Source organism: Mercenaria mercenaria, chromosome 4 (assembly GCF_021730395.1).
Source record: "Mercenaria mercenaria strain notata chromosome 4, MADL_Memer_1, whole genome shotgun sequence".
NCBI classification, from domain to species: Eukaryota; Metazoa; Mollusca; class Bivalvia; order Venerida; family Veneridae; genus Mercenaria; species Mercenaria mercenaria.
The window spans coordinates 77095675-77112578 of NC_069364.1; the positions used below are offsets into that span (position 1 = coordinate 77095675).

Here is a 16904-nt window from a genome sequence, read left to right on the forward strand (position 1 = left end):
GGGCCCTTAAGGGTGTTTCTCTTGTTGCTCTGTCTTCTGAAAAGGCATTGAGTACATACGTTTTTGGTTCTAAAGGTTTGCTTTTTATATATTTATACACGAGCATTTTTGTGTTTTACATGCCATGCCTTTTTGTTTTCATTACGTGTGTTAGAGATTCACCTGGAGGGGATTACTTTTATTTACAGAGTGAGGTTGGGTGCGCACCATAAACCGGTTTAAGCTCCCCAGTGGTGTTTTTGCCACTGACCGTTCCAAGGCGGTGCCCCACTGTGTTCCTTTGTTTGTTCGTTTTGTCCTCGTATGTTGGCTTTGTGTGTGTGCACATGTATGTGTGTGTGTGTTTGTGGTGTGCACGTCTGTGTGTTGTAGGTTTCGTTTTGGGGAGGCTGCGATTTTGGTACGTGGCATTCCCTGTTTGATATTTGTCTGGGTTTTTTTTGGCCTAGGATCATAAAGTTTGGTACACGGGTGTAACATCATAAAATACAGGTCAGGTTCGACTTTGAGGTCAGTAGGTCAAGGGTCAATGTCACAGTGATCCGGAACAATGAAACGGTCTCCGGATGATAACTTAAGAACGCTTGGGCCTAGGATCATAAAAGTTGATAGGGAGGTTGATCATGACCAGCAAATAACCTCTATTGATTTTGAGGTCAATAGGTCAAAGGTCAATGTCACAGTGACCTGGAAAAGTTAAACCGTTTCCGGACGATAACGTGAGAACGCTTGGGCCTAAGATCGCAAAACTTAATAGGGAGGTTGATCATGACCTGCAGATGCCCCTATCGATTTTGAGGTTAGACTTTGACATTGGCTTACTTCTGTGACAAGGCCGTATTGTTGGGTTATAATTCGTCGCTCCTGTGGCAGCTCTAGTTATATTTACAAATACTGTTGATTGGTAGGATTAGAACGAAAAACAAGTCTCAAAGAGTTCTTCCTCTATAATTTATTAGAAGTATCTAATGAATGTATGTATGAAGTGCATTTAATTTGCTGTAAAAATTGTAGCGTTTTTACTATATTAATGAACTAATCTTACCCAAATTAATTTTGCCACCTAGTATGTCAACAAGTCACGTCAGGTATGTCATCAATGATTTAATTCCATCGATTTTGCATTTCAGTAGACATTTATCGTACGTCATAATTCTAATTTTAAAACTAATTTTGACATACATTTTCGTCTCATATTAATAAACGCATGAATGCATATCAGTTTTGACCACTGGACAATCAACTTTTATTGTATATTGTTTATCAGTATTCCTAGTCTTTTGTACAGTTCCATTTGTTTTAGTATTGGACCTTTGTGTGTCCAATTTTGTGATGTTGTTTTTTTTTTGTTTAAGAGCGGCTGTTTCAGTTTTTGTTATCATTGTCATAACATATATAAACTGCACAGGCTTAGAGACGCAAAATATAAAAATACATGATAACCATTTCTTATTTCTATTTTACCTATATGGAACTTAATTCAGAACGTTTGTCGGTATATCATCGACGTCGGGTTCAGAACTTGGTCATATGTGGTAAAATGGTAAAAAGTCAAGTCATAGAAAAGCTAATTTAACACTAGAGTTCACAATTGTTACTTGGACGTCCTAAAACTTTCTTGTCAATTTCGAGTGTTTTATTCATATAACTTTGCACAAACAGTTAAGATAACAAGACTGGTCGCATGCGAGTCTAATTTTCCTCAAAAATCAAGAATAATTCTCTCAGTTACAATGCAGTACAAATAAAACATATCAATCATTCGCTTTTTTGTACAGATTAAAGTTGATAACAAGCATCATTTGTGGAAAAATATCAATACTTTTTAACAATTTGTTGTAAACACAGGTAAAAAAATTACCTGGACTTCATAACACGTGATTTCACGATAGAATCGCGATTTTAGTCTGAATACATTTGTTGTATTTATATTCCTTGTACGGCTCGGAAAAGACAAAAAGAACATATATTGTAGTGCCCTAGAAATGGATTGACCATGATTTTACCATTTGTGTTTACATTAGATGTCAGTGTCATTTAGAATATGTACATGTACGATACATGACCGGTGCTTTCTAATGAAGAGGATTTTATCGATTGTAAATGATATTTCACAGTTAATGTGGCAGTCACCTTTATTTCCATGTTTGGTACTGATTTAAATCAATACTTGTGCATGTCAACTCTTTTTAAGTTTTTATTGATGTAAATCCTGTTTGTTTTTACTACACATGTTGTTGTTTTAATACTGCCTGCCATTGCCGCTTTGCATTGTGGGAAGTGACGTCATAAAGGTCATACTTGTTTTATGTCAGAATTCTAGCAATTTTTCAACTTCAGACCAGTCTTCTACAATAGTTGTACAAGGATCGGAAAAAGCAATGTAAGGATCATGTAATTTAATCTTCATTCTGTTGATTCGTAGTAATTTTTTGTCATTTAGATAGAACTATATAGTTTAATTGTTGTTTAAAGTGAGGACATGAATGTTTTTATCCGTCATATGATTTGTGACGGATTCCCGCAGCTTGCAGGGATCCGGCGGATTGGTTTTCCCTCACTTTTTCTTGTGCGATTGCCGGATTTTGGGAGAGTATATTCGAAGACTTCGACCTCTTTGGCTTTAGAGTAAACATAGATTTTTTCATTATTTTTAAGTAAACTTGGATTAGGATAGGCATTTGTTAGTTTAAGTGCATTTTTGGACACTTTCGAGAGGTGAAGTTTTGCTGTGATCAAAATTAGTATTTAAACCTTGTAGACTCTTTATATTAATTTTTCACAATGTTTTAATAACTTCAAATCCATATTTTATGCATTTGTTCCATTAATTTATTGATATATGCTCATTCGTTATTTATTATCCTGAGAGATACTTTGTTAAGGGAATTTATTAACATAAATTTTGTTTTAAATTGAAATGGATCTTAGTCTTTTGTTAAAGTTTATTTAAAGATACTCCCCTCCCCCCACCCCCGCTTTATTTTATCGAAGTCCATCCTTGGTTAAGTATTGTGTTCATACATTTATGTCCGTCCGTCTGACTGGTGACATAGTTACCGGAGTAGTGGAGTCAAGTAAGTCCAGCCTTGTTGCTGAATTATTGTGATTGTGATTTGTCCATCCGTCTGTCTCATCATTGTAACGCGGTCATCTCGTGGAGCTCACCGGAGCGCTACAACATGGACAAACATGAGCAATTTGCTTCCTGGTTTTACTTGACATTGACTCTTTCTGAAGGCATTGAATGTTTAAAGCATCCTAAAGGTAAGACACCATCTCATATCGCTATTAAATTTGTAAAACTTATAAATATTTGTGACACAGTTCAATATTTAGGACAGGTGGTAGATAAATAAGATTGTATAAAATGTTTATCAAAGGGATACTGCACTGAAGGTACTTAATTAATTATTCTATTTTTGTTATAAATTTATTAACATACCAATATAAAATTTACAGCTGAAATACTTGTATATAATCCCCAGGCTATTTGTTTGTACTTATTGGTTATCCGACTAATTAAGACATGTCTACATTGCAAATATGTTTTTAAGAAAAAATGTCGATCATTTTTTGATCTAAATTTGAATCGAACTACTTTTAGTTAAAAGGTCAACACATTTTGTTTATCAGCCACTAAGTCACTGTGTTATGATAAGTAGATAGTTTTGTGTTTTAAATAAACTTTATATTATTTACACAGGCAGTATAATTTTCATGGATATAGGTCAGCATTTTCTGTTGGAATTGTAGATGTTTATTGGTTTAATCACATAAAATAAAAAGTGCCTTTTCGTATACTTCAAATATATAAGTAAATGTAAAATATAAGACAAATAATTGCGTATATGTTGTATGTACTAACTAATGCCCTTTCGAATACGTCAAGTATACGTTTTTATCCTTTTTTCTAAAGTTATGCCTTTTCACATACGTTAAATGTATGTTTAAATCTTTTTCAAAGTATTTGTCTTATATAACCAAATTTTACCGAATCGATTTGTACGTCTTACTTACGACCTTTGTTGAATCATTTTCGACCAGTAATTTTTGTTTCTCCCACTTAGTGTTTCTGGTTATTTCCTGTTATTAGATGTAGCATGGTGAAGCTATTTAAATGTAAAACACTATTATAAGTCTCGATTGTGATAAAAAACTATTCAAGAAACTATCTTTACTTTTCAGATAAATGAGAAAGCATGTTACCATCTTCACTTCGTTTGTTAGTTCTGAAAAGACATATAAATCTTCATAGAAAGACTTGTTTTGGTAAGGGTGATAATGGATTCAGCATGACAGTTGCACCTTCTGTCGGTATGATTGATGAAAAAGTTAGAATTCTACTATGCGGACTTGATGCCAAGCAAATCGTGACACTTATTGCAGATGTAACAGAAAACGGAATGAAGTTCGAATCCCGTTGTGTTTATCAAGCCGATACAAATGGAAATGTAGACAACTTTACTGACGAGTCCATTGGTGGTAGCTTTGTAGGTATGGACACAATCATTTTACGCATAGTGTTGTCACTTTTAAACTCCAGTTATCATTTAGTCTTCTTGTTTTAGTGTGCCGGTGAAAATAGTTTAGTCTTACCTTTTCCTGTTATACTAAAATCTTTAATTAGTAGCATTTTTAGCTCATCTGATTTTTTGAAAAAAAAATGATGAGTTATTGTCATCACTTGAGCGGTTGTCGGCGTCGGCGTTGCCTGGTTAAGTTTTATGTTTAGGTCAGCTTTTCTCCTAAACTATCAAAGCTATTGCTTTGAAACTTGGAATACTTGTTCATCATCATAAGCTGACCCTGTATAGCAAGAAACATAACTCCATCTTGCTTTTTGCAAGATTTATGGCCCCTTTTGTACTTAGAAAATATCAGATTTCTTGGTTAAGTTTTATGTTTAGGTCAACTTTTCTCCTAAACTATCAAAGCTTTTGCTTTGAAACTTGGAATACTTGTTCACCATCATAAGCAGACCCTGTACATCAAGAAACATAACTCCATCTTGCTTTTTGCAAGAATTATTGCCCCTTTTGGACTTACAAAATCAGTTTTCTTGGTTAAGTTTTATGTTTAGGTCAGCTTTTATCCTAAACTATCAAAGCTATTCCTTTAAAACTTGCAACACTTGTTCACCATCATAAGCTGACCCTGTACAGCAAGAAATATAACTCCATCCTGCTTTTTGCAAGATTTATGGCCCCTTTTGGACTTAGAAAATATCAGATTTCTTGGTTAAGTTTTATGTTTAGGTCAACTTTTTCTCTTAAACTATTAAAGCTATTGCTTTAAAACTTGCAACTCTTGTTCACCATCATAGCTGACCCTGTACAGCAAGCAACATAACTCCATCCTGCTTTTTGCAATAATTATTGCCCCTTTTGGACTTAGAAAAATCATTTTCTTGGTTGAATATTATGTTTAAGTCAACTTTTCTCATAAACTACCAAAGCTATTGCTTTAAAACTTGCAACAGTTTTTCACCATCATAAGTGGACACTGTGCATCAAGAAACATAACTCTATCCTGCTTTTTGCAAGAGTGATGGCCCTTTTTAGACTTAGAAAATCATGGGTAGGACAATATTTCTATTATACAAAAAAAATCAGATGAGCGTCAGCACCCGCAAGGCGGTGCTCTTGTTTTACATTTAGGAATAGAACCTATGGGTTTATTTTGGAGTCTAAAATGTATCTCCGGACCCCAACGATCTGCTCGACTGGTAAAGAAAGACGTGTGTACGCCAATGATCTTCGATATAAGGGTGTTTGCCGGGACACAAACTGGCTCTAACATTTCTGTTCCACCTTTGGTTTTGACCAGATTACAGAGACTATACAAACATCCAGGCGTGAGGAGAATACCCCTAACAGGGAGATTCAAGGGAACAATTTTTCTACCAGAAGGTTGTAGTTAAACTTGATATAGACTTAATTCTATTGAACTATTCAAGCATATTGACAGTTATTGAAGGAGGTTTCTTCCACCCTAAAATTAAAGAGGTCATATGAAAGTAACACACGATAAAGGATTCAGGATAAAATGTTAGAGTATGTACTTTTCTAAGTCTAACTAATACCTGTTGTGTCTAGACTACCGATTTCCACTTTGTGATTTGCTTAGATATAAAATATTTCTGCTGAACTTTGGCAGAAATGTTGACCTTGCAATAGGCAACGTTTCTGTAAGGATTCATGACGCGTCGTGCAGTGGTCAGCAAGCTTAAATGTGGAATGCTAATGCTGTTTCAGGTACTTTGGTTCTGTAGAGCAACTAAGGTACTAGTATACCTGTTAAACACATTTCTGATTTAAGACTTTTTTATGGAAATGGATGCATACATGAGTGGGCATGCAGTTCGCTTGCATGATGCACGATAACTCGATGATTTTCATGTTTGAAATGTTACTCGTTTGCCTTTCAGGAGACGGGCCTTTCCCAGGTTTAATTGACATGTTTGGAGGTATTGTCAGTTTAATTGAGACACGAGCCGCTCTTCTAGCATCGCATGGATACGCTACCATGGCATTATCGTACTTATACGGAGAGGGACTTCCACAAATGCTTATGAGTACCGATTTTAGCTATATAAAGGTGAAGATTGTTCTGAAAACGTCACGTCTGTTATAATGGACTTCGACTGACCTAACTTTAAGTGAACATGCAGATTTAAAATACTTATTGTGCTTGTAGGTAACCCGACGAAGTAATTTAATTACATTTAATCTATGACTCGTTGAGATCAACTCCTGAAAGGTCATTCTAACATTGTCGCATTTGATGATGCATTTTGTCTAGTCTTAACAAATATGAATCTAAATTGAAGTCGATACCAGCAGTGTACGCATAATTATCTTTCCAGTTTACGATATTTTTAAAGTAATAAGTTTGCAGTCAAGTACCATTGATTTATCAGAAATATTGTCTATATCTGTTCTACTTTTTCAACTTGCTTTCTGTTCAAGAATGATACTTGTAGCATTCAGTTCGTCTAATTTTAGCAATTATATATTTAACATTCCATTACTTTCAGGAAGCGTGTGAGTGGTTTATGGAACAAGATTTCATTGACAAAAGTCGTCTTGGTGCGGTCGGATTGTGTTTTGGAGGCTTTCTTTCGCTCGCTTTGGCATCTGTATTGCCTCAGGTGAGTAGCAAATAAGAACTGCAGTCCGGAAAAGGTGATAATAAAGTGATTATATGGGAAAATATGAAACCAAAGAAAGCAGTGTACCTCTGCAACACAATATTTATAAAATGTTATAGACATATCCATATAGTCATTGTTATCAAGCTTTAAGAATTGCTGATAATAATGTGAGCTAATGCAGTTGCCATTCTTCCGTCCGTCGTCCGTCAGTATGTTATATTTTTCATAGCTCTAGTCTCGTACAACGTCTCTTTTGTATATTATGTTCGAGTCATAGATGGAGAGCGCTGGTCAATATTACTAAATAGAAGTCGTCATGCATGTGCGCAGACCTACATTGATATTTTTAGATTTTGTTGTATATGTAGAATTTTTATCCATTAATCATTGATTTGCCTAATTGCCTAAAGTCTTTATAACATGACGTGTATAATTTGCAGTTGGTTAATCTGTCATACAATTCTCAAAGGCGTGTACTGTTTCAGATTCGAGGCGTGGTGAATGTAAATGGCGTTACAGTGACAGCTGAAGAAAACTGCATTGTTTGTGAATCACCGGCTTGGTAATTTTAATCTGAAATATCTTTTAAATAGGCAGGTCCAGTAAATTCTTTATTCTCTCACAGAGAAAAACATTTTTTATATGAAATTATGATGTCACGTAATTTCTGGGCCAATATTTGCCCGAAAAAAAATATGTTTTTATCAATACTGTCTGTTTTAACGAATTGTCCTTTAAAACTTGACTGAATTATTTAGATTCCGGTTTCCCTGATGATCATAAAACAAATATGTTCATGGACTGGTTCTTCTTAAATTCAAATTTTTAAATTTACCCATTTCCATCCGTCACACATTTTGAACGTTATTAGGTATCATTTTTTAGGGTATAAAAACGTTAGGAGAGGTGGAATGGTGTTATGAAAACAGTTATGTTGGAAAGGCGGTCATTTTAGGCACCTTACACGTCTGAAAGCATGAGGGTCATAATGATTTGCTGAAGATCCATTTAGAACTTATTCATATTTCTTATCGAAGACTGACCGTAGTCTCCGTTTAACCAATGACCGCTTACAATGATTAAATGGTCTAGTTGTCATCATTAGCCCGGTGTCAGTATCAGTACCAAGACACCAAGTATATTGCGCTACACTGTCTATAGTTTAGTTTTCTTTTTAGGCTTAAGAAGGAGAAAGTATACAATACTGACGAAGGAATAGTTATAGCAGACGTTTATGACTGTGATAATCCTCGGACTGTGCCCATGAGTTGTTAGCTCGACTATACGAAGTATAAGGAGAGCTATCCTACTCGCCCCGGCGTCGGCGTCGGCGTCTTTCCGCGTCCCCACCTTGGTTAAAGTTTTGGTGCACTTTCTCTTTTTTCAACTTATCTCTGTAATTACTTGATGGATTTGATTCAAACTTGAAATACTTATTCCTCATCATCATCCACATCATCTGACATAAGGGCCATAACTCTGGCACCAATATTTCATGAATTATCCCCCCTTTTCACTTTGATTTTCAGGTTAAAGTTTTGATGCACTTTCACTCTATCTCTGTTTATACTAAATGGATTTGATTCAAACTTAAAATAGTTGTTCAACATCATCACCCACATCATATGACACAAGGTGCATAACTCTGGCACCATTTTTTCATGAATTATTCCCCCTTTTTACTTAGAATTTCAGGTTAAAGTTTTGGTGCACTTTCACTCTATCTCTGTTATTACTGAATGGATTTGATTCAAACTTAAAATAGTTGTTCAACATCATCACCCACATCATATGACACAAGGTGCATAACTCTGGCACCACTTTTTTCATGAATTATTCCCCCTTTTTACTTAGAATTTCAGGTTAAAGTTTTGGTGCACTTTCACTCTACCTCTGTTATTACTGAATGGATTTGATTCAAACTTAAAATAGTTGTTCAGCATTATCACCCACATCATATGACACAAGGTGCATAACTCTGGCACCACTTTTTTCATGAATTATTCCCCCTTTTTACTTAGAATTTCAGGTTAAAGGTTTGGTGCACTTTCACTCTACCTCTGTTATTACTGAATGGATTTGATTCAAACTTAAAATAGTTGTTCAGCATCATCACCCACATCATATGACACAAGATGCTTAACTCTGGCACAATGTTTCATGAATTATTCCCCTTTTTACTTAGAATTTTAGGTTAAAGTTTTATGCACTTTCACTCTATCTCTGTTATTACTGAATGGATCTGATTCAAACTTAAACAATTGTTCAACATCATTACCCTTATCATATGACACAAGGTGCATAACTCTGGGACCAATTTTTCATGAATTATTTCCCCTTTTTACTTAGAATTTTAGGTTAAAGTTTTGATGCACTTTCACTCTGTCTCTGTTATTACTGAATGGATTTGAATTAAACTTAAAATAGTTGTTCAACATCATCACCCACACCATATGACGCAAGGTGCATAACTCTGGCACCAATTTTTCATTAATTATTCCCCCTTTTTACTTAGAATTTTAGGTTAAAGTTTTGATGCACTTTCTCTGTCTCTGTTATTACTGAATGGATTTGATTCAAACTTAAAATAGTTGTTCAACATCATCACCCGCACTGTATGACACAAGCTGCATAACTCTGGCACCAATATTTAATGAATTATGCCCTTTTCTGCTTAGGATATACTTATATAGTGTTTTGATACATTTTATCTTTACCTCTCTTATTACTTTAAGTTGATATTTTTGACATAGACTCAGGCTATTGTGCAATATCTTCATCCACAATTGGAGTCATTAAACACTTCAGTGACAGCTCTAGTTTCCTCAGATGTACCCAGTTTCACTATCCAGCATCGAAATAGTCGAGCGCGCTGTCTCCTGTGACAGCTCTTGTTTTTATTTTTCTGAGTCTACCGAAAAATGATTATTTAATAAATATGTATATTAAAAATACACTGCTCTAACTTTCAACAAACTTAAATGCTTTATTTGATATTATTGCAGTCGCCCTTTTTATCTAAAATATAAAAGAAGTGCTTGTTTGATTTAATGCTACAGGTTTATATTTCCATATTAAATATTGCAAGTGTGTTTTATTTGGTGTAACATGCTTTTAAAATGAAATTTCGAATACACTGGGATTTTGTTCCTCGTTGTAAGTTGACTTATTATACGTCCGAAGTGACGTATTGTTATGACGCCGGTGTCCGTTTGTCTGTCTGTTAGCAATTTCGTGTCCGCTCTGTAACTCTTGATCTCCTTGAAGGATTTCAAAGAAACTTGACACAAATGTTCACTACATCGAGACGACATGCAAAGCGCATGTTTTGGATGGCTCGCTTCAAGGTCAAGGTCACACTTAGGGGTCAAAGGTCATATGACCTTGTTTCGTGTCCGCTCTATAACTCTTGATCTCTTGGCGGATTTCGAAGAAACTTGACACAAATGTTCACCACATCGAGACGACTTGCAGAGCTCATGTTTTGGACGGCTTGATTCAAGGTCAATGTCACACTTATGGATCAAAGGTCATATGACTTTGTTTCGTGTCCGCTCTGTAACTCTTGAACTGCTTGAAGGATTTTAAAGAAACTGGGCATAAATGTTCACCACATCGAGACGACGTGCAGAGTACATGTTCCGGATGGCGTGCTTCAAGGTCAGGGTCATACTTAGGGGTCAAAGGTCATACCTTCGGGCGTATATTGTTCTGCATTGCAGTGCTCTTGTTTTTATCGTAGTATTACTGACATGGGTCACACATGCAAGTACTCACCACTTCATACAATTAATATTTTAATATTACCGGTTGCTATGTTTTGTCGATTTACAGGCCTGGCAACATGGTGCAAAGATTTTAGTGATTGTGGGCGAAGATGACAAACAGGTTCATCCAAAGTGGCACACATTTTTCTACGAGCAATGTCCTTCTCAATTCAAACAAAATATCCACATCCACCGATATCCGGGAGCCGGGCATATGATCGAGCCTCCATACTCGCCACACTCAAGGGTGGTCACTCCAGGACGGAAACGAATGAAATCAATTAATTTTATTTCAGAAAAATTCTATGGTACGTTTAGACAAAGATTTTATTTATACCACAGAAGGCAACAAACCGAACTATTTCAAAAGATTGATCCCATTAAGATGTTTTACTTGTAATATACAATTGTTGACTCTTATCACCAATCTTGATGTATTTCCGTGTTTGGCATCTCGCCGAAACTTGTATGGACCACGGTTTGTCGATGTCACTAGTGCTAAACCATAAAATATGATGCTACGTCTTAAAGGTGGATAATCAGACTTTGACCATGTAAGGGATTTGCTTGTAACTTTAACATCTGATCATTTACACTCATTTATGTTCACTAAACACTTAATACAAGTTAGATTTTCACTGGAGGTATTTTTAAAATTTGCTTTTCCTATCCTGGTTGCCCAACCAAGATAGAGTTATTTTATCGTAAGTATAAATTTGATAAGCATACTTTGCTTAAGGAAAGGTATTAATATTAGATATATTGTAATATATTTGTAAAGTATTTTCATTAACAATTATGTATTTAGATGGAATTCGATAGAAACGCAAGTTTAAAAAATTATTATTATCTCCCTTTGCCTATCTTGGTTGCGCAACCAAGATAGATTGGAAATAAATGAATTCAGAAGCTACACACAGATTTAAAGCTTGCCGTTTGGTTCCGATTGTTAAGTAATTGTTATGTCTATCAAATGCAAACGTAAAACTAGAAATTGTATCGAAATAAAATGAATTACTCAGCTTTTTAAATACTTTTATATTAAAGGGGAGTAATTACAAATTTTTATAAAAAAATAATAAAACATACATTTCTAATAGGAATCTAACTCTATGTAATGGGTCTTTTTGTTCCTTAAATAAATCTCTACCAGAATATACAAAAAGTAAAAAATGGCATTAAATGTTGTTTAAATGTGATTGACCACCTTTAACTTGCGCACAAAGTTATTCTTTTACAAGTTAAAGCATAGCAAAAGTTCCTTCTAGGGCACATCAATATAAATATATAATGATCATCTTGTAAATGTTAAAATGTTCAATGTAAAATTTTGGTTGCAATGTCTGTTTTAAATATTGGTCATCAGTGTGTGGAACCCCAGGATTGGACGCAAGGACAATACCATTTTACCTTACTGACATATATTCGCTTTTTTTTCTGTCTAACAACCTAATGTAGTGGTTTAATGCGCTAACAGTCTACGTCCTCGCATACAACAAACTTAGTGGTAATTGATCAAGTAATGCATGGCTGTAATTTAGGAGTAGCTGTCCTAAATCTCGTGAGAGTGACATCCGGGCATTCGATGCGCGAATTTGTTGCGCACAATGAAAGGGTCGAAATTGGGTTTGTTTTCACATATTGACCATGCATTCGAAGGTAACGACGTATGTTAACCTTGTGACAAATAAGATGTTTGGCATGTTTCAACAACGCCACTTTTCCATCCTCGGGTTTAGTAATAATCCGCGGAGCGCGTTCAGCCAGAGAGTCGCCTCAATTAGGAAAGAATAATTTTAACGTCAGAGGTTTTTACTAAGGTCAAGGAGTTTAATTGGCCAGCCTGTAATGACAACAGTTTTCGAGGTCAGTTGCTAAGTCATGTGTGACTTACCAGTCAAAGCTGGAAAGTCGCAGTATGACCTATAATTGTGCCGGTGCGACGTTAAACCCAACGAAACATATATTAACCTATCATGACATTCTTATATAAAATATATACCTTTGTCCTCTGATATATTTCAGATGCAGATATGGTTGTAGGCGGATGGCCTGATAAACACGCATTTGCTCAGGAAGATTCTTGGAATAAAATATTGACATTTTTAGAACAAAATGTGAAAAACCCAAGCTGAAAGACCAGAATGATGCCGACAAAACATGCTTCATTACGCTGTGTGTATGAAATCCAAATGACCTTGAAGCGCCACGGAGAAGTCATGTTATATATTGAAATTGTAAATACTTTTGTAACAACTGGTTGTAAACTTCACAGAACCAAGAGCTCCGACTTCTTCCACCTGACCTTGTGCCCGCGCGCGTTCTTTTATCGGTCTAGAGAAAGAATATAGCCTCGCTTAAGATATCCACTATATGATAAAATATGCACATAATATAATAATTCATGCACATATTGACATAAGATGTCTATACGAGATTATCTACATAATATAATAAAGTACAAAATCACATTTTAACATAGCTCGATTTTTGTCAATTAAGGAATCGAAGGAGAAAAGCAAACGTTGTATATTCTGCGATAAACAACGGTCTACGCGCGAACCTGTGAGTGGAAATTATGACATTAATTATGACGTCAATAGTCGCATGACTTCAAGTGCATTACTAACCAGATGAATGAAGTTCAGCACAAGTTTTATCATGTTTTGAGGATGAAAATAATCAACGCCTTCTTGTGATTTATATTCTGATTTACCATGGTCCGTCGTTCAGATCCCAGATGTACAGTTTCGTTTGTAAAGCAATGGTCCTTTCATGTTTAGTTACTTAAGCTTACACTTTGATGTGTGTGTGTCGAACTTCTCGAGCATATTGTTCAATATGTTACTATTTCTGAATCTCATATCTCCAAAGCCGAGATGATGAAAGTCGAAAACACGATGGCGAAAGTCGAAATCACGATAGTGAAAACTCGAAACTATGATGGTGAAAGTCGAACTCACGAAACCACGATGATAAAAACACGCTTTTATTTCACGTTTTCACCATCGTGATTTCCTGATTTTATCATCGTGCTTTCGACTTTCGACATTCGTCATCGTAATTTCGACTTTCGACATCGTAGTTTCGACTTTCATCATCGTGGTTTTGACGTTCACCATCGTAGTTTCGTGATTTCGAAAGGTATGGGGTTCAGGAAAAGAGTAGTCGAAACTAGTTTCGTGATTTCGAAAGGTATGGGGTTCAGGAACAGTAGTCGAAACTACGATGATGAAAGTCAAAACTACGATGATGAAAGTCGAAAGTTCGATGGTGAATGTCGAAACCACGATCGTAAATACATGAAACCACGATAGAGAAAATGCGAAATGATATCGCGTTTTCAACATCGTGGTTTCGTGATTTCGACTTTTACCATCGTAGTTTCGTGACTTCGAGTTTCATCATTGTGGTTTATACTTACATCATCGTAGTTTCGTGATTTCGACTTTCGAGGTATGGGGTTCAGGAATAAAAAATCGCGATGAACACCGTATTGAATATATCATACAGTTTTGTCACGCAGTCGAAAAAGAGCATTGTCGGACAAGATCGACAAAATTGTATTGTGTTTGTGTCACTTTGAAATTTGACTTATGAGGTCATTTAATTTATATCTTTTGTAAGGAAAATACTAATAGATAAATCTATAAAAACAAACTTTAGAAGCAAAAGACAACAGGCTCGGTTTGATCAAGTCTGTTACATAACTAATATAATGTCATCGAACAAGTAAGTCCGTTTTACATATACGAACCGGAAACGAGTCCGAACCGAAGCAGTATGCCACATTTCGCACTTGACACACTTGGTCTTTCTTACCCTTTTCAGTACCCGTACTAGGATTCAGTTCTTGAATGTTTTCGTTCCTGTTTCGTTTCCATTTTTATTTCTGTTTCCGCGAATCTCTACAAACTTCGATTCGGTTTTCTTTCGGTTTCGGTGTATATGTAAAATGGTCTTAATTTGTATCGGAACTAAGAATTCAAATGGGAAAGACACCAAACAAACGCAAAGTTTACACCAGAAATACATTTATTCAGAATAGTCTGTTCACATAAAATCGAAAAAGTGTAACTTTTTGGCGTGTTTCTGTACTGGTGGCCCTTCGTGTCATTGCCAAAGTTTAAGCAGAGGCGGGGGCGGCTTCCTCACAAGCCGGGTTGTTTTCCCACTCAGCAACACCTTCTGGAGCACCGGTGAATTCTACACCATCCTCACACTAGAAATTAAAGACAAATGACAGCTTAAAAAACAACATTGAAAACATCTTTCAACTACGGGAGTATGGGGGCTTGGGATTTTTTAAATTAAATCTCCCTACACGAGATAAACTTTTTTCCAAAAAATAATACCTTTTTCGCTACTTTATCTCTTGGCCAGGAGAAAAACAGAAAGAAAATATTTTTGGAAAAATAATTTGTGTCAATTTATCACGTGGCGACAAGATAAAAAAAAAACGGAAATTACTTTTCAAGAAAGATATTTTCTTTCAGTTTATCTCGTAACCGCAAGATTAAATGGAGATAACATTTTTGGAAAATATAAATCGTGGCACGAGATGAAATAAAATTTTAACATGTCCCTTCTATTGGCAAATACGATAGGGTTATTATAAATATAACAGTAGCTCGATTTGGGATGCTGTATTCGGCTCGAGTGGATTTTTGTAAGATCGGATCTCACGAGCGCGCAAGCTCCGAGTGTGATCCGACCTTGCAAAATCCACGAGAGCCGAATACAAAATCCCAGATCGAGCTTTCTTTACAGAATTTATATAGTTATTTAGTTCCATTTCTATATCGATAAACATTGCGGAAGATTTCGTTCAATAACAAAAAACAAAAAGTTCGTCATGATTACCTCCACACGTACACTACAGAATCAGAACCAGTCTTAATAAGGTTTATATTCATCTCGAGAACCATGCCACGTTCGTCAGGAGTATTTCCACCGCTGTACCTCCTTACATAAACTAGTCTCGATAAATATTTATAATTATATTTACCTGAAGAACCATGCCACGTTCGTCAGGAGTATCTCCACAGCTACACTTCCTTCCGTAAACTACAGAGTCGGAACCAGCCTCAATAAATGTATCGAATAATTGACAGCCTATAAAGATATGTTGAACATTATTAAATTATTTTTGAATTTTCTGCATGAATACTCGATACCAGTTTTCTTTTATTAAGTGCAAAATTACAACCTATGGAAATACAGTCCAAAATAAAATTTATGTTACTCGTAAAAGTGGCAATCTTCTATAGATTCACATTACAATATCCAACGGCAATTTTTCAATATCATATTGAAATGTCTGCAAGATATTTAAAATGACAATTCATTTTTGATAATTGATATTTTCAAGTATTACTGTGGTATAATGTAGAGCTAAACTCCCTTAAATTGAAACGAATGTTTACCACGTGACAAACGCAGTAGACAACATTTGTTTTGCAACTGCATGGTTATACTTTTTTTTTTTTTACAAATACTGTACCGCTATGTTTTTACTTTTACTCTGCAATTACAATCAAACCGAAAAGTGGTTTGTTTTGGTAGGCGGTCCTTCGCAGGTTAAAATACACTTCACTTGTGCGAATTGCTACTTAAACTAGTAGACTATATAGCAAGATGGTCTCTGTTAAAAGGTGGCACTTCGCTCACGACTGGCAGGGATTTCTAATTAAGTAATAAGGAAATGAGTATCATGGGTCACGCCCATACGCACCGGCTGCGTAGTGATAAACTCATATTAATATATTTGGCAAAAACTGTTCTGATAAAAAATAAGGCAATTAGTAGTAGCCACAAGATGTGTGAATTTTATCAATATTTGATGAATTTCGAATAAAAACCATACCTTTTGTACAAGTTCCATCGTTACAAATACTTCCACACGGACAATCTCTGTTTAAACAATAATAACAAAATTTAATGCAAAAATACAAATATCTAACAAAATATACAAAATACAT

At 35.4% G+C, this 16904-nt stretch overlaps 1 protein-coding gene across 1 annotated transcript; it reads left to right on the plus strand.

Annotated features, from left to right (window-relative positions):
* Positions 1-4200: 4200 nt before the first annotated feature.
* LOC123552208 (bile acid-CoA:amino acid N-acyltransferase-like) lies at positions 4201-15147 on the plus strand. Its single transcript, XM_053542286.1, has 8 exons — positions 4201-4497; positions 5661-5912; positions 6431-6600; positions 7040-7153; positions 7642-7718; positions 8335-8413; positions 10991-11231; positions 12949-15147. Exons 1-8 carry the CDS (start codon positions 4203-4205, stop codon positions 13056-13058), a joined length of 1338 nt encoding a protein of 445 aa, XP_053398261.1. The 5' UTR covers positions 4201-4202; the 3' UTR covers positions 13059-15147.
* The last annotated feature ends 1757 nt before the right edge of the window (positions 15148-16904 follow it).

Coding starts and splice junctions, on each gene's coding strand:
- LOC123552208 (XM_053542286.1), top strand. CDS start 4,203: ATGTTACCATCTTCACTTCGTTTGTTAGTTCTGAAAAGACATATAAAT. Junction 5,913..6,430: donor AACAATTTTTCTACCAGAAG/GTTGTAGTTAAA, acceptor TTTGCCTTTCAG/GAGACGGGCCTTTCCCAGGT. Junction 8,414..10,990: donor ACTGTGATAATCCTCGGACT/GTGCCCATGAGT, acceptor GTCGATTTACAG/GCCTGGCAACATGGTGCAAA.